Source organism: Gavia stellata, chromosome 1, assembly GCF_030936135.1.
Source record: "Gavia stellata isolate bGavSte3 chromosome 1, bGavSte3.hap2, whole genome shotgun sequence".
In the NCBI taxonomy this organism is placed as follows: Eukaryota; Metazoa; Chordata; class Aves; order Gaviiformes; family Gaviidae; genus Gavia; species Gavia stellata.
In genome coordinates, this window is record NC_082594.1 from 100,405,393 (window position 1) to 100,432,446 (window position 27,054).

Consider the following 27,054-nt stretch of genomic DNA (forward strand, 5'->3'; position numbering starts at 1 on the left):
AGAAAAAACAGCTCAACGATTGCTCATTTTCTCTGTTCATCTTGTTGACTGAAACCCCCAAGCGAATCCATTTCCTCATTTATATCTGCTATCTCCCAGAATATCTTTCTTGGTGCATAAGAAACCTCATTTATTAAACTGTAAAGGGGGGTGGGGGGAAGAAAGATCTGCTTGAACACATCTTGCAGAATTTAAATAAGGGTGTAGATAGGATGACCTGATAGATAGGAAATGAGAAAGAGAGTTTTCCTTCAAAGTATTTCTATTTAGCAATTAATTGAGGATGCTTGGCATCATGTGACTTTTGTGTTGTGCATCTAATAGTTGAGCAAAGAACAAGGATGATAATTTTATTGATTAATAGCAATTTCATGCCAGTAATACAGGAAAAAGTTGTGTGTTGACTTAGAGAAATAATAAGAAAAATAATGCCTGCCTTTTTCTTGTTTGTTTGTTTTTAATGGCAGCTAACGTACTGGAAGAAGACTCAATGGAGCAGGACATAGAAAGCCCTGTCACTATTCATCAGCCAAAGTTACCCAAACAAGCTAGAGAGGATCTGCCAAAAAATATAAACAAAGAATGTGCCAAGAGAAAAATCCAGAGGTATGTTAGGAAAGATGGGAAATGCAACGTCCACCATGGGAATGTCAGAGAGACTTACCGTTACTTGACTGACATCTTCACTACCTTAGTCGATCTCAAGTGGAGGTTCAACCTGTTGATTTTTGTCATGGTTTACACTGTGACCTGGCTCTTCTTTGGAATGATCTGGTGGCTAATTGCCTACATGCGAGGAGATATGGATCATATAGGGGACAGCACGTGGACCCCATGCGTCAGCAACCTCAATGGGTTTGTCTCAGCCTTTTTATTCTCAATCGAGACAGAAACCACCATTGGGTATGGTTACCGGGTCATCACGGACAAGTGTCCCGAGGGAATTATTCTGCTTTTAGTGCAGTCTGTTTTAGGTTCTATCGTCAACGCTTTCATGGTTGGCTGCATGTTTGTGAAAATATCCCAACCCAAGAAGAGGGCAGAAACCTTGGTTTTTTCTACAAACGCAGTTATTTCCATGCGGGATGGAAAGCTGTGTCTGATGTTCCGAGTAGGAGACCTTAGGAATTCACACATTGTAGAGGCATCAATACGAGCCAAGTTGATCAAATCCAAACAGACAAAGGAAGGGGAATTTATACCACTCAACCAGACAGATATCAACGTAGGTTATTACACAGGGGATGATCGTCTCTTTTTGGTTTCACCACTGATCATCAGCCATGAAATTAACCAGCAGAGTCCTTTCTGGGAGATTTCCAAAGCCCAGTTGCCCAAAGAGGAGCTAGAAATTGTTGTAATCCTAGAAGGAATGGTGGAGGCAACAGGTAACATTTCTTATACTTTGTATAAGGTAAATGCTTTAATTTTAGAAAGGAAAATCAGTGGTTTTGCTTCATGTTAAAGGAATCACTTCAATAGTCTTTACATTTGAAAAAAAGGATCAGCTATCTGGTTAGCTTCAAAATTAAAAGCATGCCCAGTTTAATTGTCTGTTCCATCTTGCCTAATGGAATTAGTGTTGTTTCTGCTCTGTTTGGAAAATGGGATAACATTTCTCATTTTCTAAATTTTTCACAGCATGTCACCCAGTTATTTGTCATTCTATTGCAGGACAAACTCAACCACTAGGACCTTGTGGGATAAAATGATTTAGAAAAAAAACTCAATACAAAACTGTTTATGATTAACGTGGAAGCACCATAATTCCTGCTGCTTCCAGTCACACATGGTTAACTGCAGAATAACTGCTTCACACATGAAATTCCTAGCCTGTTTGGATCCAGTAGGAAGTGATAATGTGTTCGGTTTTCTCTTTTTGCTTGCTTGTTTGCTTGGTTTTGTTTTAACTTGTAACATGGGGCTTGTTCCACTTCAGTTCACAAAAGATCTGTCTGGTTTTGAATTTCACTGAGGTCCCCTAAACACTGCAGAAGTGTACAGAACACTTAAAGCCGGTATATATAAATAAGGCATGTTATGTCACCAGAGTCTTGTTGAGAGGCTGTTTGGTCATTACCCACAATTATACAGCACAACATCAGCTATCACTTGACACGAATGAAATAGTGCTTGGAAGTCACAGCAAATGGACTAGTAATGTTTCTTCTTTGCTTTAAAGCCAGAATAGTAGGAGGATGCTTTCTCTAAAACTGCTGTACCTCACGCAGTCAGAGTGCTGGTATACTTGTTTTAGGAGCTGGAGAGATTTTTTTTCCTGTTAATGACAACATCAGTCTCTGAAGTGAGTAAATTTAATCAATAGAAGGGAATGGTTATTATAAAATGAAGAAAAGATGTGCTTGGGGAGGAGGAAACACTAAGTATAGAAATAGAAGAACCAGATTTGACTTTTTTCCCCACTACTGTAGCAAAAGATAGGAAAGTTTGAGGATGCAGATTACACATCTCTGACAGAGGTACAACCTTTCTAACCCTGACTCATGTTTTGCAACTGGAGCCAGGAAATAAAGAGCAGTCTCTTACTAGAACATGTGTGTGTGTTTCACACATCTATTATGTGGTGTCAGAAGAAAACTGCATTTGTCACCATATAATAAATGTGTGAGACAAAAATGGAGCAAAAAAAAAAAAACTTGAAAGGAACTTGGCAGAGAATTTGAGGTGGTAAATGCAAGGCTTCCAAATTTTCCAGGAAGTAGGTGGTCCTGAAGAGAAATCAAGACGAAATGTTTAGAGTTTCTGATACATGCAGTAGGCACAGAGGTTTCAAACATCTGCATCACCTTCAGGTGAGAAAAAGAGGCAATTGCTGTTTGTTAGCTGAAACCATTTTGAAATTTCTGAATTGCAACTAAATGAACTTGACATCCCAAAGAGCGGTGGATATTTTGAGGCTTACTGAGCACCATGTTTTCCAGAAAAATGATTGGCAAGTCACAGTAGTACAAAAAACATCTCACTGAAAATGCCTATAAGATCAAAAGACAGTATACTTCTGCAGTGCATCAAATGGAGCTTTGTTGTCTTAAGCCTCATCACTCTTCATTGTTTAATCCTCCCTCCCTTACCTCATCTCCACCCCTGCACACTCACATGGCTCTCTGGGCTCTCCTTTGTTGCTCTGATATTGACCACAGCTTCCACTCAGCCATTATCAGCCCTCACCAGAGGGGGTTACCTCTCAGACTGCTCGGGCTGCAAATTCTAAGTTAAACTGCTAGAAGAGTCCATATTAACAAAGAAACAGGATGCAGTGATTTGAAAACCTGCTGAAGCCATCCAGGATTAAGGTGTTACCCTGGTGCTGGATAGGTAGCTACATTTACCATTTTAAGCTGCTCCATTTTGTTCTGTTTGGGTCACCTCTCTAGCACATAGCTGCATGAGATTTGAGGGGAGGGCATCGAATAATGCCACTTAACTATGGCATCAGAAAGATTAATGTTGTAATTACCAGCACAATTTCTAAAACATGTTCCTGCGGAAGTAGCCGCTACTTCTGTGCTTTGCTTACATGTATTGGGTTATTTTTGTTGAAGGTGCAATCACATCAGCTTTCTGCCAAAACTAGACATTTTCCCTTTTTTAATTTACAAATCTTTTCCACTTACTTCCCAGTAAACACTGAAAGCAAACTTAGGCCATCGTATATTCACTTTTCCTTCTTACACCAAATGTACAGTGAGAGCAGCAAAAGAAGTTGCTTATAAGTTGATCTCCAGCCCTGGAGGGCAAGCAACACACTACCCATCATACCTGCTAACATTGATCAAAGCCATGGGATATAAAGACCTTAAAGCCAAAGCTAAGAAACTGTGACCTCAGTTATAGCAGTATCATCATTCAGTATCGTTGCTCATGGGTGAAAACCAGATTGAGATCATTAGCTCATGTTATTCATCAGAAAAGCCAAAGTTGGACCAGTGAAAACAATGCTTTCTCTATTTTCAGAGCTTCCCCACTCTGACAATATTTATCCCTTTAACGAGAAGTAACACAGTGGAAAATGCAAAGTATAAACATTTGCCATTGTTTTTATTAATTATTTATATTATTCTGTTTAAACTTTTACTAAGCAGGTGATATCATTTTATACATATATAATACTTTCCACCTTAATAGCTCCAAAAGTACATCTACCTCTAGTATGAAACACAACTGTTTATGTAGTGTCATGTGAATTCTGCATTGCGTGTTAGGACAGGAAATGAAGAATAATGCATCTCCTTAAATGAAATTGAAATAATTAACCAAACTAAAATTCAGCAGAAAGATCAAATCAAGGACCCCCCTAGTTCCCCTTGGAAGCATCACCATATCTTTCTGAGACACAAAAAGAAGTAGGTATGACTTTACCAAGGCAGATATCAAAATACCGGCTTAGGAAGTATCACTACACCTTGACTATTCACATTCATTCTACCATGAAGATTACTTTGAGGGCAGAATCTTCAACAAGGCACTTTCAACAAGATGTGAAGTCAATCTGACTACTTCATGCAGCATCAACAAAAACTCAAAATAAGACTTTTTTTTAAAATGTTTATTACAAATTCTTCCAATATGCAATTTTCCTTATTTATTTACAATGACATTCAAAAATATCCCTTTGGGTTCAAAGAAAAGCACTCTTGCAAACATTTACTCCTGTGGTTTTCCTGACACTGATGCACATCTCTCAAGCATCCAAAAAAACCCAGTCATAGTGTGAAGTACTTTAGGCTGCCATGAAGCAACCAATGAGCCTTCAGGATCGGGGGGCAAAAGCCCAACCAAGCATCGTCATATCTGAAGGACACATCTGTTATGTCCACCTTTTGCAGCCCCCATTCCATTTCCTCCTATGCTAACAGCAGGTAGGAGCACCAGTGCAATTCAAGGATTGATACTAACTCTGCAAAAACTAAAGTAACACTCACCTTTAATAGGGAAGCCGGTTCTGAGACGCTTATGCTTCTTTTAGTAGCAGACTACAGCTGTGGCATTGACAGAATAGCCCCATACTGGCAAAGGCTCTGGTCCCACACTTACGCATCCCTAAAAAGCGGGATTATGGCATCCCTCCACTGCTTATGGGAGAGCTGTAACGTTAAATGCAAATGAACTAACTGGAAAGAACATGACAAACACGCTGAACTCTGTTCAGCAGTATTTGATATTTGCCATTCAAAATAGTTGGTTTATATTAAAGTGCCACCACTGCTTTCATATTATTTTCTGGAGACCAATTAAGAGATTTGTTAGAGACCAATTAAAATATTTGTTAGGGTATGAACATTTATAGTAATGGAATTTGAGAAAATCATTTTTTTTTCCTTGGACCTTGGACCAACAAAATAACTTAGGCTCTTGAACCCTGTCTCCCCTGAACAGCAGGCACAAAATCTTGGATTCAAGGAACTTATTTATTTGTTTTAAATTTTAAAAAAATTTACAATTAAGACTTTTTTATTATAATTTAATAGCCTCTTCCTAACAATAGGCTTGAAATTATTAAGCCTTTTCTGCCTAGTGAAATCTATTTTTAAGGGAGGTCTTATCATCATGAGTAAAGTAGTCATTTTAAAAAATTATACAAGACTTCCAAATGTACAATTCTGATATAGGAAATAAACCACGACCAGAAAAAGGAAAGTCTTTTAAATTTGTGGAGGTGAAGTGGGAAAGCGAGGTATGTTACAATAGCTAGAGAAACTGAGAGAAAGAAACTGAGAAACTCAGAGAGGGATTTACAAAAAAAGGAGAGAGAGAAAGAGGAGTATCCTGAACAGCCCACAGCCTTGTTGGTAATGCAGTTCCTGACACATAAGCAGCCTGGTTCAAATCCCTCCTCTAAACCTGCATGAATTTACAGAAAACAGCATTGTCTAATGGAGGAAAGGAATAAGAAGTATGTCAACCTACTTAAGTCAGCAAGACCGTCAAACTTGGCGAAGTTCTCTCTGGCCAGTAGGGGGCACTAGATGACACGCTGGCAATTCCCTCTGCCTAAAAATAAAAACATGACAATTGAAACAGTACTGAGGAAAGAAAATGATCTACACATTCATAACTGTCAAAAAATAAGCAACAAAGCTAGACAGATAACTTTATGTTCATCTGGATAATTTTACAAATAAACTTCTAACAGGGTACATTTATAATTCTGACACACGGGCAGCTTGAGAGCAGTATTTGCAGAATGGTTTATAGATACATAAAAAACCACACGTGCCAGCTGTGGAAAATGTGTGTGGAAAGCAATAAAAAGTTCACATAGATGGTTATTTATATAGTAATGATGCTATCGACTAGACAAACATTGTATAAAGCTGTTCCCACTCTTCACTACAGCCCCTTTGACGAACTGATTTATTGTCTTTTTTATTTCTCCCTAATGTATTGCCATATTTACCTCTTATCCTTGGTCAATCCTAACAAATATCTCCCTTTGATATGTATGTTAGCAGTTCCAACCTTTCAAAACATCTCAGCAGACTTTGCTCTCTCTCCAAGCAAGCCTTGCTCGGGTTACAGTTTTTCACTAGAATTTTTTACTGCTCTTCAAAGAAGAGATGTTTATGCTCTCAAATTGCTTCTTAAGGGGATGTAGATGAAAGGAAGAAAGAAACTAGGATTTCTCATACCCAAGAGTTTCTGCAAGGCAACTGGTGAAAGTAGATTTGCTTTTGTGCTCTGGGATGCAACCAAAGTGCATTGACTGAAATGCAGTTTAAACAGGGTTAAGAATAAATGGCTTCTGCTCTAAGCTGGATCATCATCATTTCAGGAATGGTCAGAATACAATGGCTCTCCAGTCTTCCATTTTTCTTTCTTTCTGTTTTAAGAGTTTTAACATCTCGTGATGCTAGGTTCTAGACTTAGACATCTAGGTTCACCTTCTCATATATCCCCATTTCCCTAGTGCTTACCAGTATGCCCTTTCACTTATGTTCCTTGCTCACATTTTCATTTTGTTCATTCTAACAAAACGTGTCATTGTTATTAATTCTAACACAGAAAATTAGGGAAGTTAGCACGAGTGATTGCTGTCATGAGCCAAAGTTCTGAATACCGGCAAAGAAAGGCACTCCAATTTCATTGCGATGTTTCTTTCAGGAAGATTTCTCTACAGGTAGAAAAGATTAGTCTATTTGGTGAAGGTGACGATAAGGCTTAAATGAGGCAACTTCTTTCATGTTCTTGCAAACTGTATTAGGTCACCCCGGGCAAAGAGAAAGGGCAATTTCCAGTTCTTTGCACACTCCCGTAGACCTCTACTGTCAGCATTGCACCTTTTCTAGCACAGCGGTAAGCAGAGGGAGATGGTCTTTGCTCACTCGTGAGCCTACACACGTTATCCCTTGCAGTGCTCATGATCTCCACCGCCAGAGGAATGACAGGATCACAAATCTGTGCTTTAACCCTGGCCCTGCTGCTGTTTCCCTCGAAGAAGGGCAGAGCAGGAAGCCGTGCTGGCACCCTCCTCCTTGACCAGCCCAGACCTCACCGGCCACCACTGGCAGACTCCCCCCAAAACCCTGCGGTGCCAGACACTGAACAAACACTGCTGCCTCCAGCATAGCTTCAAACAACTGTGTTTTCCAGCAGTTTTAGCACAGAAGTAAGGCACCTGCGAAGGTGATACTGTGGAGTCCTTGGGACTCCAATTTGCAAAACCAAAGAGATGATTCTCTGCAAAGGGCACAGCAGCTTTATCCAGGTCAAAGGGTTCCCCAGGCAGAATTAGCTCACTGAACATTTTTCACCTGCTTACAAAGTGGAGACATGATTTCTGGGCCCTCCTGAGAAGTGCTGCAGGACAATGAAGTGTCTTTTACATTTCTGAGCACTTTTAAAGACAACGGCTATTAACCTGAGCATGCTCCATTTGTCCACTTGGTCTTGGAATGGCGTAAATGAAGGATCAGACTGAAACAGCTGATTTGGAAGGGGAAAAATATAGCTATCATTTCTAATTTTAAACTCTTGGTTTTGGTCATCCAAGGTTGTTACCAACCTGGAGACGAAGGCTGCTGAGCACCTGCGATGAAATTCCAGCACACACTGATTTGAGTCAGGGCAGTGGCTCACTCCTGGAACTGTTGCCGAAATGAACTCATTCTTTCATGTTGATTATCTTTTTTGCTCGTGTTTGATCTCCAGATATGAAGCATACTTAACTAGCCTGCAGTTCAAAGACATGGGAAATATTTTTTGCAAAGTCTGTTCTTGCCCATATTTGTAAAAGACCTTTTCACTTCTCACCTTGGTGCTTATTTACTTCCAGATGCATGATATTGTTTCCTCCTCTTCTGTCTCACTGAATTGTAATGAAGGATATACATGTTACATTACAGTCCTTGGTAACAGTAAGACATCTCTAAAGTTACAAATATTTACCACGGTTTCTAATGAATGTAAACAGTTAGATTATTCACCTTCAGCAGAAAGTTTTCACAAAATTGCATAGAGCAGTAACTGTAAAGTCAAAAGTGACCTAAAAGATTGAAGAACGAGCAAGCAAAGCTGTTAAGTAAACCAGAAATTCAAACCCAACATTTGACAGATTAAAAAGAACAAGGCTATGGACAGCAGCTAACCCCACTGGCTACACAAAGTACATGAAAAAGAGAAGACTTACGAGTATATGCTAGCTACCCTAGAAAGCTGCTGCCAGCACTAAAAACTCCCGTTGGCATAGCTTCTGGGTTTCCTGAGGCCACTACAAAAAAGCACTCAAGGGGTTCCAGCAAAAACAAATCACAAAGAATTGCAGTGGTGTCAGTGGTCTTAACCATGGCATTTCAAGGAAAATCACACAGAATCACAGAATCACAGAGTCACTAAGGTTGGAAAAGACCTGTAAGATCATCAAGTCCAACCATCAACCCAACACCACCGTTCCTTGAACACCTCCAGTGATGGTGACTCCACCACGTCCCTGGGCAGACTGTTCCAATGCTTCACCACTCTCTCAGTAAAGAAATTTTTCCTAATATCCAGCCTAAACCTCCCCTGGAACAACTGAGGGCATTTCCTCTCATTCTATCGCTAGTTACATGGGAGAAGAGAACAACACCCACCTCACCACAACCCCCTTTCAGGTAATTGTAGAGAGCGATAAGGTCTCCCCTCAGCCTCCTCTTCTGCAGACTGAACAACCCCAGTTCCCTCAGCCGCTCCTCGTAAGACTTGTGCTCCAGACCCCTCACCAGCTTCGTTGCCCTTCTTGGACATGCTCTAGCAACTCAAACACAGGTGCGGACTCGCTGATGTGCTCTGCCTGTTTTTCACCACCCTGACATGACAAAGCAGCTGAGCTCTAGTTTATCTGTGTAGCCAAAGGGGGTTCAGAGAGCTGCTCATTTGTGTCACTGAAGAGAAGCAAACTAACACCACACTGGTGAGTCTGAGCCCGAGTCCAAGCAGCAGTGTAGGCACCGATTACAGCGTACACACATGGACTGCTTATACTGAGTAGCCACACATTTCTCAGGACTCCCTCCTGCAATTTGTAGCAGCATTAATCTGTGCTGCACACTTGTAGGGAAGCTGGCCTGCTTTATTCACTAAGCGGGGAGGACAATCCAGAGCTTCAATGTGAAAATACGCTACCAAATAGCCATATCCAATGCAGCATGCTCTCAGCTTTCAAGTCAGATTAATTTAAGAAGTCATTTAATGTTAGGTGCTAATATTCCAGTAAGTGATGCTGAACATCTATAGTTTAGTATTACGAAGTTGATTTTGACATAAAAAACATTTCATCCTCTAACAACCTGTATAACTGCCAAGCAACCCACATATCATTTTTCTGGTTGTACTCCACTCCTCGCTTCTCCAAACCTGCTGCATTGGCAGAAGAGATGGAAAGAGAGAGGATCTTCTGGGAATGATGAGGCAGCTGCTGTGACAACAAATGTGAAAAGCGCAAAGAACTGGTGTGATCAGCCTTGTGCATTTGTTTGCTCACTTTCTCACCTTTATTCCTGCAATTCCCAAGAGAATTAGAGAAAAAAGCTTTCCAAGATTTCCGTTCTTCCTGGTTTTGACAATTTTCATTTGTTGGGATTTCTGTGGAATGGAACAAAACTCTTGTTTAAAAAATAGGATGTTAAATACAGGATTGTTGAATTTGAGATATTCCATTCTTACAACTTATTCAAACAAAGAAACTCAATTTAAAGAAACATTCAAAACACGAAAACAAAGGAAAAATGAAAGAAATCAATAAAAACAGATTTTCAGAAGGAATATTTGCATCAGCTCCACTAACTTCTCAGAAACAAATAGTGGGAAAAGTAATGCACACTCTAGGAGATTTCCTGGCCTGCAAAGGATGCCAGGTTGTAGGCTCCCAGGCTCCTCCCAGCAGTTTAATTTTACAAAGCCATGAACTGTACAAATAGCTTCCCCAGACAGAACTGATCAGGAGTTGACCTCACACCCTGAGCACTAGAGGAGGGCAATGTCATACAGTTAGGTCAGTGTGAATGTAAGCCGCTATCATAGCAAGGGAAGCGGAAAGGGCAGCCAAGACGACTGCTTCAGGACAGTTCATGGCACTGGCCAAGGCTAACAGGGGAGCCAAAGCCCCAGGGATTTGTCATAGAATTCATAGCTGTTACTGAACAGAGTTGGAAGAGGCCAGCGTGTCCCTGCTGTCACCAAAGTGACAGTGAGAAAAAAAGAGGAAAAAGACAAGATGAGGAAGGAAGCTGGCAAGCACCACTGCCTACCTCTGCCCTTAGGTACAGGCTTCCCAAGAAGATGAATGGGCTCAGGTTCACACGTACAATGAACATTGCTGCCCACACTAAATTCATTGGAGTAAAATGAATAAGAGTCTCTGCAAACACGGTCCTAAGCAATCCCTTAAACTACAACTCTTAGCGGAAGCTATTAAACAAGCAAATGATACACACCAAAATAAGTCCTTATGACGAAAAAGGCTGGCTGCATCCTGGGCTGTGGTAGTAAAAGTGTACACAGCAGCTTGAAGCAAGTGACTGTTCCACTCTATTTACCACTTGCGAGGTCACCTCCCGTGTACTGTATACTGTGTCCAGCTCAAGGCTCCCCAGTGCAAGACGGACATGGACTTACTGGAGCAAGTCCAGCAGGGCTACCAAGATGGTCAGGGGCTGGAGCACAGGACACGCACTAGGAGAGGAGGAGGGAGCTGGGACTGTTCAGCCTGGAGAAGAGGCAGTGCAGTGGGGATCTTACTGCTATATGAACCTACCAAATGGGAGATTACGGAGAAGATGTAGGCAGGGTGACAGGACAAGAGGTAACACGTGCACGTAGCAATGCAGCTAATTCTGATTAGACACTAGGAAAAACTTTTTTTTTTTTTTACCATAAATCTGGTAAGATCCTGAAACAGGGACCCGGGGAGGTAGGGGAATCACCATCCCTGGAAATATCCATAACTTGACTGCATAAACCCTGAGCAACTCAAGCTATTTGGCTGTGCTTTGTGCAGCGGGTAGGGTCAGATGACTCCATAGATCCCTTCCAGCCTAAATTAGTCTGTGATTATAAAACTCAAAGCCAGCTCCTCCTAGTATTTTATAGCTGTGAAGAATTGAATGGCTTTGAAAAATTAATAGCCCAGCTAACAGCTTGCATTGTTCTCCCATGTCGCCATTTAAGAAATTGTGTTTTACATACTTGAAAGCTGTTCTGTGGCCACCATTGAGCCACTGGAGACAGCAGTGCCTCAGAGAGGGCAGGCAGAACTGGGTAAGGAGCATGCCTTCATTGCTGTGGGCCAGCAGGCAGCCTGTGCAACCAAGCTTTGCTCCAGGAGGTTTGATGGAAGAGGAAATCTTAAACTCGTAAGTCTGCGCTCTGTCAGACAACTAGTCTTTGAAGAGTGATATAAAGATTGCACTAACTCACAGCATTGACTACTTGTCCTGGATTTGGTCCCACTCCCCTGGCCGCAGTTACCCTCTTTTGCATCTTTCTGCCCCTCTAGACAGTGAGGGAGGTTGAGATGGACATCCAGCATTGCTGTGGTTGCCTGCTTTTCTCTCCATTGGACAGGCTTTGTGTGATTCAAGCTGCCAACACAAAATCCAACTACAAGCAATTGTTCAATTATCATTATTGGTATTATCATCATCATTGTCATCATCATCATCACCACATAGCCTTGTATCTAGCAACGGAGTCAAGACGTTTAAGATTTGTCTTTGGGGGGAGCCCTAAGTCACGTCAGGGTTAACAACTTTTATTCTACATTTCCGACTGATGCAGACTAATGTGAACTGAAGAGACAGGAGCTTACCACTAAAGGAGAAAAATCAGTCTGACTATGGCAGAGCTGCCAGGCACCACCATAACAAAAAAGATTTATGACTCAGCCAGTCCAATTAAATTGTGCTGGCACTTTTTTAACCAGCCATTAGGTTCAATTTTTTTCACCCTTGCATAAGAAGTATTAATTTATTACACTTAGATCTCCAGGATGGGAAAATCCCCCTTCCCTTTTCATAATTTTCAGATTCTTTTTCCAGCAGTCTCTTTTTACAGTGAGAAGACAACAAATGAGCTACTTTTTCAGCTAATAAGTGCAGCAATGAGTTTCTAACTGCCAATAGGGCCATGACGGATGCCGTGAAAAGTATGGAAGAGTCCAAAGCCAAAGGTTTCGAGTCAGTCAAGGATTCTTGTCTGGCCAAAAATCTGTTGTGAAGGCAGTAGCCACGGCTAAGCAGCTGTGAAGCAGAGGAGGCTTAGCTTTGCAGTCTAGGAAAATGCCCTTCTCCTACCATAAGTCAAGGGCAGGCTCTCTTGGGAAGACAGAGGCCAGCAGCTGACTTCACAATACAACTGCCCCACAGTTTGCCAGCACCTGACTAATCAAGTTTGGTGCTTTACAAGTGATTGATCTGGCCTCATGTTGTGTGCCCTTATTACAGCAACTAAAGCCTTTCCAGAGCATTTTTGCAGACTATTCAGTTTAGAAATAAAGTCTGTAAGTAGCATTACGGTTGTGTGTCAAGACCACAGCAAAGCAGTCACTCGCAGCTCTTCCACCATGACCTGCAGTGTGGTGCAGGGCAGGAAGGGGAGCCGACACCAAGACAGAGGGATTGACATCAGCTCAAGGGAGGCATCACAACAGCTAGTGCAGAATGAGCGTAAGCCCACCCTTCACGACTGGCCTCCTCCAAGTATTCCCCTGAAGAACAATAACTGGTATGTTCCCCTTTCCGATTTTACAATTAAATTGCTTTTTTTTTCTTTCTGTAGCAAAGAATAATCACAGAATCACAGAGTCATTAAGGTTGGAAAAGACCTGCAAAATCATCAATTCCAATCATTAATCCAACACCACCATGCCCACTAAACCATGTCCCGAAGTGCCACGTCTACACATTTTTTGAACACCTCCAGTGATGGTGACTAAGTCCTTTCAAAAGACTAATCTTTAAAACAGATCCAGTACTCATTTTTCAACTTACAGATGAATTAGAAACAGTTGAATGGAAGTTGCCTGTCTGTGCTCCAGAACAGCTTATTCTGTAACTGTGCTCAAATTCCTCTTTAAGACTCTCCCCTCAGGGCTTGAACACAACTACAACAGGGTTCTAAAACCCTCTTAAATTAGTCAAGATCCAGGGTTTAAGACACAAAAGATGATTCTTAACCTTGCTGCATCTGCCTTCCTTTATCCTCCAAAGGGATATAAAATACTGTTCAAGTATTCAAAAGCCATCAGTGATAGAAATCCAGTCCAGAAACACCCCCTGCCAATGTGTATCAAATGTTTAATATACAACTTTGAGCCTGATCCAAAGCTCTCCCAAACCTGTGGCGTAGGTCTCAGTCTCCAGTGGCCTTTGAATTAGGACCCTAAAGGAATAAACTGAGCTATGCAATGCCTGTCAGCTCCCTAATGGCCTCAGAGAAGAAGCAATTAAGACTAATGAAAAGGCAAATGGAAGATTAGAAGCAGATAAATGTTTATAATGTAGATAAAGTATCCATACTGGAAGCTTTGTCTGTTAAAAGGGGACTTCACAACATTTGAGGAGACCCCATACCTATGGGAAGAATGGTGGTGTCAGGCAGCGTATCTTTCCCTCAGGCACACCGTATTGCAGCAGTCGTGCATTCGTTCTGTTCTCTGCAGCCACTGTTCCTTCTGCATATGGATGGAACAAGCCGTTCCACAAAGACAGCCCCAACAAATCTTGAATATTTCATCATACAAACTGTTCACAGCAAATACAAACACTGTTATGTACAAAAATGCTCGGTCCATGAAAATACACCTTACTCTATCTCCCTTTCTTATGTGCTCAATTCACCGCCTCCTACCATGCTTTCCATCTGTCATATGCGGTTTAGTGCATAATCTGTTACAAAGAAAGGAAGCAAAAGCCAAAATTTCACCAGGTGTAGCAGGTCCATTACAAATATGTGCTAATGATTTCATTTAAAAAATAACAGAACTAGAGCAGAAAGCTAGGGATACTTGTAAACACACACAGATCTCGAGGCTGATCCTCTTTATGGCAGCCAAGACAGAGATCAGATCTCTCTCGAAACTCTTTTCATTACACTATGTAAATATCACATCAAGCAGACTAGAAGAACACTGAGAGCAAAAAAAATAAAATATCTCTAGGAGCTACCCTGGAAATTTTTTCCACATTAAGCCCTTCTCCCTTCAGAAGCAAGGAGGTTTCTTGAACATGAAAATCTGTTTATAATATGAGAACTGGACACCGCTGTTCTAGTACTGCCATGCTCCCCTCCTCCTCATTTTTTTGTCTTCTCACTTCTTTTTAGGACCCAATAGGCAGACAATCTTAATATTTCAAAGTAGTCTTCTGAAGAGCCCAACAGCCCAACCTGTGGTCCTGAAAAGGCTGCAGCTAAGTCTTACTGATGTCTAGAAAACAACCAAAATAAAATGCACAGAAAGCAATAAATGATCATAGCAATTTTTATCTGGCAACTAATACAGCATCTTCCCCCTGAGGACTGCAGAACAGCCAGGGCATGATAGGTTAGTGCTGTGAGTGTCCCATTCCCATGTTCTTCAACCAGTTTTGATTTCCAGCTTCATGCAATGCCGCACTGTGACATAGAAACCCATGTGGAGGGAGCACAAAATGACGATATTCATCTTTTGGGGGCCAAAACGGTAATGTAAATCTCCAGTGATGCAAAATCAGCAGTCAAGCTAGAGGTGAAAAATTATAGATGGATTTGCACCGAGCTGAAAGGGGATTTGTGTGACTGAGGAAGACTGGTATGAGGAATTGCAACAAAGTGGAGGGATGGCTCATGGCACTTGAGAGGCATTTAGGCATAGGGTAGGAGTGATGTCTTTAACTTACTATGGCAAGACTACATCTTATACACTACCATGGGTAAAGTGTATATGTGTGTGTGTGTGTGTATAAAACAGCTGTATGAAAAGATATACAAAATATTTAAGTTAAGTCATGGTGTCTGTCCCTGAGGATGTGAGAGAGATGCTCATCTAAACTGGGTTCTGGTATGAGTTGTTTCTTCTGCCATCCCAGCAATTATTTATGCTAAGCCTATCTCAGAGCCCCCAAACTTCGGAAGAATGAAGAAAACAAAAAGTAACATCTAAAAACCAAATTATTAAATATCCAATGCTCTTTGCACCAAATATGAACCACTGCTTTGAGTGTGTGATGGAAATGTGAAAGAGATTTTTCAGCGTATGGTGCTAAAACACCCAGCTCACAGGACAGCTGTTTCCTTGCTGTACTGTGGTCACACAAAGGCTGATGGTTTGAGACCTGAGAGGAGGGAGTCTGGGGAGCTGAGCAAGGCAGAATGCAGCAGCCGCAACAGGAGAATAGAAGCTCAAATTGCCATCCTCTCCAAGGCAAGCTTTCTAGGTCTGGCTTGCCTCTCAGCAGTCTATTCAACAGATACCGAGAGTGACGCTACCCAATTTTTATGGATACCTTCTATGTCAGGCAGCCAGGCACCTCTCTCCCTCCTCACAGCCCAGACCCTCAGCAGCACACTGCATTTCCCCCCAAGGACCTGGGAGGATGTGAGGACACCAAAAAAATGTGCCTTGTCCTGCAGGGATGCAGGAGATATCACACCTGTGGGACCCCATGGAGGTCCAGGCAGTCCTGAGGCAGCTGGAGTCTGCCCTTGAGTAGCACCCTTTAGCTTCATTTCCCAAAAAATGCCAGCACAGGGCTATCACAGGCCACTGGGAGAGCAGTACACTTCAGCCAGATACCTTCCAGGTAAAAATGGCACAATACAGTAGGGAATGCTTTGTCTCCACTATTCCAGCTATGTAGAACTTGAGAAGATAAGGAAAAATCGATTTTAAAGCAATTTAATATTTAATTTGAGGATGAACACTTAAATGGACAAAATACATAATATACCTGTAGGTTGTTTAAAAGAAAGGAGAAGAAAATAGCACTGGGCAGGAACAAGTGTACTGTCAGAAGATTAGCACTCAGTGTACAATTGGTGCTGTGAAAGCAAAAAAATGCAGGTTGGCTCATAAATCCATACTGGCATTTATAATATGTATCATAATGTCTTTATCATGAGACCCTGTAGCATCACACTGCACCTGAATGTTGAAGCCATGGTGATATAAAGAGGATGTTCCAAGCAGGTGGTGATATTATATAGCGACTGTATTTTCCATATACATCATGTAATTACAGTAAGCTCAGTCTAGAAAATCTTGTAAAAGTAATATTTGTACTGGGGGAGTACCCTTCTTTTCTCCAGACTGTAAAATCTTGAACTTTCATTATCATAAGTCTGAAGGCCTGGTGCTAAAGGGACCCTGAAAACAGTTGTAATCTGCCAAGGAAGAAATGTAATTTTCTCAATGAGTTTTTAAACCAGTTTTTTAAAAAACACAGAGTTTATAAGATTGCAATAAATACCAGGGAAAGTGTTTAGGCAGAGGCCATTCAACTATACATGGTCACTCAAATCCCAGGCAAAGTGACAAATGAGTATTTGGGTCCTCTAACTCATTTTGTGGATATGGTGTTTACAAATGTGGGAAGAAAGGCTAGAGAAAAGTAGAAGAATTGATACAAATCAAAATATACTTGCTAATGCAAAACATCTTGTTGGCTCAGCGGCTGAGTTATACAGCAGTCAGTTGTCATCCTGGTTATAGTTCAGGGTCAATCAGCTCCTCCACTGCAAACTCAGAGGCTAGTAATTGTGCTAAGAGAGAAAATAGCTGGTTTCTTCAACATGTCATAAAGTATTTAGAGCACAGATTATGCTTTGTCTTATTTTTCTACCAGTTTGAAAGTTGTACAGGTTTGTCAAGGAGGAGAAAAGGAAATTAGTTTGTGGAGAACTTCTTTTGTTTACAGCACAAAACCATTTTGATTGTAAAATACAGCGTTTTGAAAGGTATTGCTATGGGCTGCTACCCAGGGGGCACTTGTTTATATTAAAATGCTGAGACCCTAAGATGAAGCAGCTGCCAGTGTGTGTGAGAACACCCCGAATTCACTAAAATAACAGAAAGATTCCTGTTGCATTTAGGCATAACTGCATCGTCACCAGGGCTCATTACATTCGCATAATCACTACATTGAGATTTTATTGCATCCAGACCATAAGATATTACACTAAATCTGTCTCAGATGCTGAAATTATTAGGTTTTCAGTGCAGGTTTTCTACTTCCCCCATCCTGTCTCAGGTTAGAGTAATTGAAAGTAGGCCATTTGATTAGGAAAAAAAATGGTACCATGTGAGCAATACTTCAAGCCTAAATATGAATACTTCAAGCTCTAAATTTGAACTCCCAAATTATGCACAATGCTCTTTGCTTCCACATTGGAATAAGATGTGGGGAAGAAAAAAATGCTCAGATCCAAGTCTTTTGGCCTCATTTGGCTTTGGTTTGGTCGCACAGAGAGAAACCAGGAACAGGCCCAGTGAAGAAGCCATTCTCCAAAAGCACTTCAGTGGGCAGGGAAGAGAGGAGCAGAGAGCCTGAAGCTTCAGAGGTGAAACCTGCTTCAGGACAAGAATAGGCCTTTCAGCATCAGCCGGTGCCCAGCTGCTGTAGCTCACGCGCAGCAGCATGCTCGCCCAGCGATGCTGCCTCTGGCCTCCAGCTGCTCGCACTGCACTGGGCTGCCTGCAGTGGTGCCAGCTGTGGGCACTGCTATGCGTCCAGGTGCTGAGCACGTGCCTTAAGCCAAGGCATAAATTAATGGGCTGTTTGCACACACCAACGCAACAGCCTCTCTAAGGCTGCTGGGCTGTATCCTCAGAGGCCAGTTTGAGACACCCACAAAAGACTCAAAGCCCGAGAATCCTGGAAGAGCCTACTTTTCCATGCCGGAGCAGCACTGTCCCTCTGAAAAGATGGGAACAGCATCACGCAGCGTTGAACTAGGACTCAGGTCAGGCCAACAGGAATGAAACAGACCTTATGAACGCATCAGAAAATAGATCCCTGGGCTGCTGCATTACAGACAGACAGGCAGACATTGGCGTGACCCGGATGAGAGAGAGCAATTCCCTCTCACCTCACCCTCTGCCTCTTTGTTTCTACATCTGAAAAATGAGCACACAGTTCCCCTAGACTTCAACTGTACAACTCAGTAACAACTTAGACTCATTTTATAGGCAATTTGCATGGATGTGAACAATTACAGAGAAGGCACATCAACAGAGAATCAAGCCCTGCATCTAATGTTGGTAGTGCACTTAATAATAACAACCCCACTTTCCTGGAAGAGAACATTAAACCTGTTCAAAATACAGTATTTTTTCCAAATGATAGTATTTCTTCCCTCCTACATCATATCTACCTTAATCATCTGACTCCCACATAACTGGCTCGACTTCAATGACAGTCTCCTCTACTTGTTTAAAAGTCATGTTATTTCCACTGCCATCAAAAAGACATGATTTTTCAAGTGAAGTTATTAAGTTTCCAATACAAGGAACAGTGTGTGGGTGCTACTGAAGTAGACTCTCAGAAATGAAAAAGAGATTCCCTTCCTTCTAACAGAGGATTGGGTCCTCCTTCTCTCTGGGGCCAGGAGATACTTTTATTTATTACGATGTTTTGGCTTTCTCCAAAGAAGCGAAACCCATGTCCCACTGTCCGCCCAGTGATCTAACCCTGGCTCCATCAGAAAGAAACTGGAGCCTTTTCCTCTGTGTGTCCTTCATGGTGCTGGATGAACAGAAAAATACTGGGTTATTTTAACTAGCTTGCTTACATCCAAAGTCTTCTAGCCAAAACATTAATGATGGGCAGTTTACAAACCCACCTTTCTCCTGGAGGCCCCATAAGGCCATCCCATCTACCTATCTGCAAACCAGAGTCCAAGTGGACCTGATCCATTAAATCTAAGGGCAATTAGGTTGGACCCACATGACTGATTCCCACCCCACTGCTAAGGCCCTCATATGGGATACAGGAGAACAATTTTGGACTACTTTCTGAGAAAGCGCAGGTGAAAAAAACCTCTTCAATTCTGACCTACAGCTTTCACCTCAAGCTTTGTATCTGTGCTGATACTTCATGGACTTCGATCAACTTTACTGAGTTTCAACTAGTTTTATACCAGCCCCATGTGTAAGTACAGACTTTGTCAAGTGACACCAGTTTATTAATTTTGTGACATCAGTCTGAACTGAGAGCTGAGAAATTAATCTCAAACCAATTCTGTGGTTTGTGGGAGTTTCAGCTTCTTTTCCACACAGCTCTCTCTGCAGCTGTCAAATCACTGCAGGTCTTTATTTTCTGAATCCAACCTCCCTGAAGTTTCACTTCATTAGCTGCCCCTTTCACAAGATCTTTTAGCTCTGTTCAGTCCCTCTGAATTCAGCAGGATAAGTAGACGGAGGGATGTTCCAGCTGCTACAGTAAGAAAGGTTTATGAAAACTATATTATGCAGCACCTACACTGTTAATGAATGAAATCCTCCTGGTTCAATCTTAAAACACTGCCATTGTTTCGAAACCTGTCAGAGCCCCTTAATCAAATTACAGCCTTCATTCAGCTCAAGATTATACCTGATGGTGCGTCAGTTTGACATACAGGCATCTGTCGTTCTCTGACAAGGAAAGAGAAAAGAATAGACAAAAGGAAAAAGTAAAGAGTTTTCTTATGGTCCCCATTGCCCTCCCTTAAGGCCGATCTGCCACACAGAGGCCAGATTTATATTCAACTCAGATTTACCTGAGTTATCACCTCAAAAAGCTGAATTGTACAACTGGTAGCAAGAGCATTACCAACACCAGGATCAGAATGTCTCAGGACACAGAAAATATATGCACATCCTTCCTGAACATCTGAAACTTGTTCTGCTCTTGTAGCTCACATTGATGTGCGGAGTTCAAAACTTCTCCAGCTATTGTTATTCACATTCTAGGTTGTGCTCTGGTGCTGACAACCTACAGGTATACCCTGAGAGTAATGCCTCTACATGTTGCCATAAAACACTGAGATTTAGGACTAACATTTTCTGGAATCAAAACATCTTTCTCAAGTTCCCTGTGTCATGTTGTGAAGCTGTACTAACCTACAAGGCAGAAGGGGCATGTCTGCTCCTATGCCAGCCACTTCTCTACAGCTTCAGTTTTCCACCACACAGCATTTTTGCCCAGCCTGGATGCTATCTGTGCTGCTCCTGCATGGCAGTCCTTCAGGGAAGTGCAGCATAGGACTGAGTTAGCAGCAATCTTTGGGTTAGCCTAGAGATTTTGTCCCCTCCGGTGTATCAAAGCCTAATGCAAAACAAAGAATCAGCCCTCAACCCCACCTGCTTAGATGGTCATGACCCCTGAGGGCTTGTCCCACTGAGCCATCCATTCCGATCATGGGTCGCTCAGCTGATTGACCCTCTGCTTCCTCATACTTGGCACAATAAGAACAGAAAAGGAAAATTCAGACCTGCCCTTTCATCTTGTACCCAGCAGCTCGTGTACCCTGGGGAAAAAGAAAAGATGCTCTTGACCACTCAAGTTGCTATTCTGTACTTCAGATTTCTCAGTGCCGTATCCTTTCCCACAGCCCCTTCACGACCATCCCAAGAAACAATACTCCTTTTGTAAATGACACTTCTCCCAGGAAGAAGTGTTCCCTGTTGATCTCATTACTGTCTACCCAGGGAGCTCCTTTTTGTCCCATTCTCAGACGGATCCCTGCTGCTGCAGTGTCTAAAGATTTTATGCAGCACAACTGAAATGTATCAGAAGTGGCCCATAGCCTCCCTGCATCAGGAGAAGTGTGTGTCAGATGTGATGGTTGGTTCTTTTTTATCTTTGATCCATGCTATTCTGTGTTTGTATTAAAAAGACGAGGTCAAAAATGCCTGTCTGGCACTTCAGATGAAAACTACTGAGTTTTAGTTGTCAATGGAGTTGATTTCTCAGTCTCTTACCTCTGTAAAAACAGAAAAGTTTAATTTTGACCACCCTTACCCAAGATGGAAAGAGTTCACAGTTATTCTGTTCTCAGGTAATGAGCATTTTGAAAATAAGCACAGGTTTTTATTCTTACTATAGAGATCAAATGACAGGTAAGATGTGTCTCTGGAAGTGCTTTGGCATTCAGCATGGATTGGACCTGTGGTTTTATGCCCTGCTAAACTGTATTGCATTGCCCAGGTAGGAGATGAAGGACTATTTAGGCCCAAAGTCAGTTCATTTGCCTGTAATGGAGAAGAACCATCAGCTGTGCTAAGACATGTCCACATCTCTTGTTTTGGACTAATTCCAACAAGATCATTCCTTCAACTAAAAAACAGCAACAATAACCTCAAGCTCTTGTGTGGAAAACAACCAGTCTGAATCAGAAGAGCAGGGAGCCTGTCTAGACTCTTTGGTGATGACAGAATTAAGCGGCAGAAAGTTTAAACTATTGCTATATGATGGCACCAAGTTGTAACAGCGACCAGTCTGATTGCCTATTCACTGCTGTTTCCTTTTTTAGATGCCCTGCTCATGATGGTTTACCATGGGCTTGTATTCTCATCAGAAGAGTGAGGCAAACAGAGAGTGGGGCTCAGGGCTCTCTCTGTGCAGTCAGTCCCTCTTTCAGTGTCTTTCCCTAGCTTGGAGTCAGACTGACTTAAGACAGCAGATTAAAACCGGCCAGCTAAAGTTGTTACTGCTCCCTGCCAGCCTCCTCTTCTTTCTGACAAACGTTATCGCAGTTGGTGCTGTTTTAATGGACACCATTGCTTCTGCACCCTGTGGTTTTCCAGGGTATCTACAAAAACCTTTCAAAACCCCTGGTTTGGATCATGTAGTTAGTAAGTGGGTGCACTGCAGGATTTGGGTAGGTGGTGCAACCCACAACACTAGCCCTTAGTTTAGACTCCTCTCTGACTGCACAGTGGATACGTCAGTGCCGCGCTGGAACAGCATCCCCTCTCATGTCCCAGAGCAGCTGGTGCCTAACTCGGCGCAGTGCACATCGACCACAGCCACGTACTAGCAGGCATAACTCACACTAAAAAAGGGAATTGGCTGTTTAGTCAGCACAGCTGGGGAAACGAGTTGCAAGGAATCATTTATCCCTCACTGTTTTTCATGCCTTCTTCCAAGTATGCAGTCAAATGTAGCAGGGACCCACATCTACTGAATGGGTGGAGGAGCAGTGGCAATGCAAAACACCACTTGGAGTCTTTCAATGTTCTTCCATTCTTGGGAATACTTGTTCTGTCAGTAGCTTGTAAAATTATTTTTGCTGTCAGCCTACAGCCCTAGAGCAGTAGTCACTCAGAATCGGGGTGTATGGTTACACCTCTCATTCCACTTCTTCCCCAGAAGTCTTTGCTCCAGACATATCAGGGGTCGTGGAAGATCCCTTCTGGCTGACCCATATTGCCCGGCATTTCCCTGGGACAAGGGAAAACCTCCAGCGACAGAAGGAGACTGCTTTAGGGCTCTTTCGCACCGCTGAAACAGTACAATGCAGCATTAGCACATCGAAGCATCTAGTCCATTAACTTTTAAAATTAGCTTACCAAGGGAGATGGCAGCACTTGTGGGAAAACAAGATGTTCAGAGCTTCTTGCAAATCCAAACTGTCCTCCTCTAAAGCATCATACCTCATCAGTTATACTTAGAGCTTTCTCTCTTAAATGTGACAGTGTAAAAAGGCTGCAAAGTGAATTTTCTTCTGCAGCTGCCATCTTAATCTCCATCTTTCCCCTGTTAGCAACAGAGCCGCGAGCTACAGCATTATTCAGGAGTTTTGCAGTGTCAGGGCTCTGATTGTGCTCCTTCTTTTGAGATATCTATTCAGAGGAATTTAGTTCAAGGTACAACAATAACCCAAACGGCAGCAGGCCAGCCTCATCCGGCTTGAACGTGGCACTGTATGTAGTGGAAAGCTGTTGTGGTATTGTTGCTAGGTATTGCAGAGTTCATGAAGCTGGATTATACTTTTTAGATATGAATAACCCAAGTCATGACATCTTCATTACCTTGTGCTGATTTCCTTTGAATGAGTTCTTTTGTTGCCACTCCATATATATTACCACACTTGGATTCAGAAACATTTATGTAATTCAACAGTCACACAAAAAACTGAAGAAATTCCCCAAAGGTAAGGGATCCTGAAGAGCAACACCACTCCTATAGAGATTTTTGCAGCCCACTCTCATCCAGACTTAAACCACTCCCTTCCAAAAGCCAGGAAATGAAGCAAGAAGATACTTTTGACTTTTGTGAATCTTGGATTGGGCCATCACCTTGTCATTGTCTTTGGGACCCATCAGCTGGCTGGTTCAAAGCCTGTAGAAATGGTATCACTGGTTGGCCCAAAAGGCACACATCACAGCTAGAGCAGTCAGTTCATGAGGGGACCGTATTATATTTCTCTTTCACATTATCAGACAGGAAAGTGAACAAGATATTAATCAGCTTCTCCTTCACTCAGAGACACACACACACATCAACACACAAACAACCTGGCCAAGTTTACAAAGGGATTTGTTAAATGAAAGCCTTCATACTTGACCAAACTCTAAGGAATGCTCCCTGAAATACTGGGCTTGAAGCCTGTATTCGATCATAGGACAGTGTATGATAAGGTGTGCTTTTATCCCTGTGCTGGCATCTTAGAGGGTCACAGTTTTTTTTACATTAGTAAGCCTGGTGAAATCAGAGCAAACCCTTTGCTCTGTGATTCATAATATTTTAAGCCACAGTTCCAAATTATTTCAACTTTTCAATGGTTATGGGAACATTTACAAGACTGATGGCTGGACCGTATACTGCCAACAGGCTGAAAGAGCTATCATTTATTACAGGGCTTTCTTGCAGCCAAAATGTGTAATATGACCCTGGTAAACTGTGCAGAAAAAGAATTATGAGTTTTCGTACAGCATTTTCCTGAATTAGAAATCAAGTGAACCTTTCTGCACTACAAATGTTCTTGTGTGTGGGGAGAAGGAGGGAATGCCATTAAACTTTTCTAAAAACGTAAAACCCGAACATTTCTGCACCGTGATGGTGCAACAGAGCTTTGCTCATTGTGTTGGCTGATTTAATCCCATCATACCACAGTATTTTGTGGTGATTTGTTATTCAGTTTCACTGTATGCTTATAATAGCCTGATCTATCCATCATTTCCCAGTTATTTTCTTGTAACAACATCTTAACTGTCCCAGTGCCTCTCTGAAGTCTGTTAATTGTCTTCTCACTGCTGCCAGTTAAATTCTCTTTTCCCCACCTCATACGACAGAAGTAATTTTCATTTGATGATAATCAACATATCTCATTAAGATTTGAAGGGACTGAGCATTTCCAAGGCTCACACATCAAGGATTTGCTATTTTGGGTATAGGAGAACTGCAAAATCACTGACCTCGGTATCTCTGTACATCTCTACGTATCTCTGTGTGTGTGTGTGTGTGCGTGTGCACATGCCATAGCCTCATGTTATCACAGCACAACCACAGGCAAAATCTCTTATTATTCTGATAGTAGCAATTTTTCATTTGCGATTAAAAGAACGGGAGAGCTCCACTGCGCAGACAACAAGGAAAGGCTGAGGAAGCACAACTGCGACTCCAGGAAAACGTGTTCATGTTCCATGACATGATCCATCTCATCTGCCTTCTGTTCCCAAAACAAGCTCTGCAGTTTCATCATCCATATCCTGGTCTGCTTAAAACAAAGGAGAGAAATGGTCTTAGGCAAGGTTTTGAGCTCTGCTGAGACCCTGGTAATGAGCAGAAGCTTGCCTTGTGTTGAAATAACAGGATCTGGAAAAAAATGCTGTTCCAAAACATTAGCTCTCTGTGAAAACTGCATCACTGCTTTAGATCAAAAATTCCTCCTTGCTCACATCAAAGGACAGCAGATAGCCAGCATACCCCCAAATGACTATCAAAATGTATGTATCCTCACCACAGTAGCATTTCTTTGCTACATACCTTCTATGAGGCTTCAGGGCAAGTCACCGTTCTCTACCTCAATTTCCCCATTGGTAAAACAAAAATAATAATATTTCCCTTCCTTTGAGACTTCCAGATAAAAGGTCACGGGAAATAAGAGCCAAACTTTACTAGTACTATCCTTTCTGAGCGTCAGTAATTTGTTCCCTGCTGGGCTTCTGGGTTCTGATGCAAACTTATTGGCATAATACATTCTGCACTTGTATTGTTGTATTTGCATTGACCTCCATTTCCAGCAAAATCAGAATAAAATGTAATTTAAAAATTGATAGGAAACACAAGAAGCAAATAATCTGGGTTGTACCAAATGAGTAGCAGCTAATGCTCTATGCACATAGGACCCAGCATGTGCCAGTTCTGTAGCTGCTCCTTAAAGCAATGTGTAATGTCAGGTTTTGGGCTTTTTGGGGTGCAGCTACATTTTGCAATTCATTTCCAGTACTTACATCCATGCTGAGAACAAGCAATCGCAGTTTTTTCTCCCTTTTCTCTTTAGAAACGTGTGATTAAAAAGAAAAAAGAGTCTTCATTCTTCAAGACAGCTCTGCCCGCGCTGATCTCAGATTAGCCAGGCAGGGGTTCAGCCTCGGGGGGGTGATGAACAGTTATTCACATCAGGGCCCAGATCTTCAGCTGGGCTGAGAGGAGAAGCAAGGGGAAGAGGCCAAGGTGGCCCTATCGATCTGTCACCTGTCCCAGGAGCACCTCCCAGCTTTAGTTAGATACTAAAGTGCCTTGTGCAGAGTTTTTGCTTCTTTCATTTCTCTGGTTAAAAAAATCTCTGCCTGGAGTAAATACGAAATGAGGGCAGTGGTGGAGTATTTCATTTGGCAGCCAGAGAAAACTTTTGTCATGGTGGGAGGAGAGAAGGGCTCACTGCATGGCACAGAGCTGGCTGGATTTGGCATTCTTCCAATGCCTTCTTGAATTCTTCCCAAACTCACATCCCCTTCACCAATCTTCCTTGTCTCCAAACCCTTGCATTTTTCCTCCCAGGCATTGTGATTTACACTGTTTGAAGGAAGCATGGCTAGCTTTAAAGCCATCCCTGAGCTCCCCTACTACCCAAGCCTGATTCACTGCAAGCATGAAGAAGAGAAGGGGTCAGCAAACTTTCAAAGACAGCATGCCAAGTCTTATTTCTCTTTCCAATCCTGGAGGTTAAGCACGTCTTAGGAACACAGCAGGAGCCAGGGGATGCTCCTTCACAAGCAGACATCTGCTAGATTGCTTGGGACTTAGCAAGGATCCCATGTAGGTGTAAAACTGTGGAGATCTGAGTCAGGTCTGCAGTCTGGAATAGCTATAACCTGATGGAAGATGGTCCTGGTTTGAACTGTTGTTGACTGAGACTAGAATCTGGCGCTGTGCTTTCTATTTGCTATGGCATACATTTTTTAAAACCTCATGTTAAACACTCGTATGCAGTGTTAAAGACAGATCTCTTTGACCAGCAATGCCTGGGTTTATTTTTTTTCCCCCATTTACCTCTGAAGCTGGGAGCCTGGTCTAATTTATTCTCTGGGAGGCAGGATATCATCAGAGTGAAGGATGTCCAGTTTTAGCCAAGCGCTCATTGTACAAAGCATACCAA

At 42.2% G+C, this 27,054-nt stretch overlaps 1 protein-coding gene across 1 annotated transcript in view; it reads left to right on the forward strand.

Moving 5' to 3' along the window:
* The first annotated feature begins 460 nt into the window (after positions 1 to 460).
* KCNJ6 (potassium inwardly rectifying channel subfamily J member 6) overlaps positions 461 to 27,054 on the forward strand; it is a 40,628-nt gene continuing 14,034 nt past the window's right edge. Inside the window, exon 1 of the mRNA XM_009811070.1 lies at positions 461 to 1,388. Within this exon, the coding sequence (XP_009809372.1) occupies positions 461 to 1,388 (928 nt within the window). The remainder of the gene's footprint in view (positions 1,389 to 27,054) is intronic.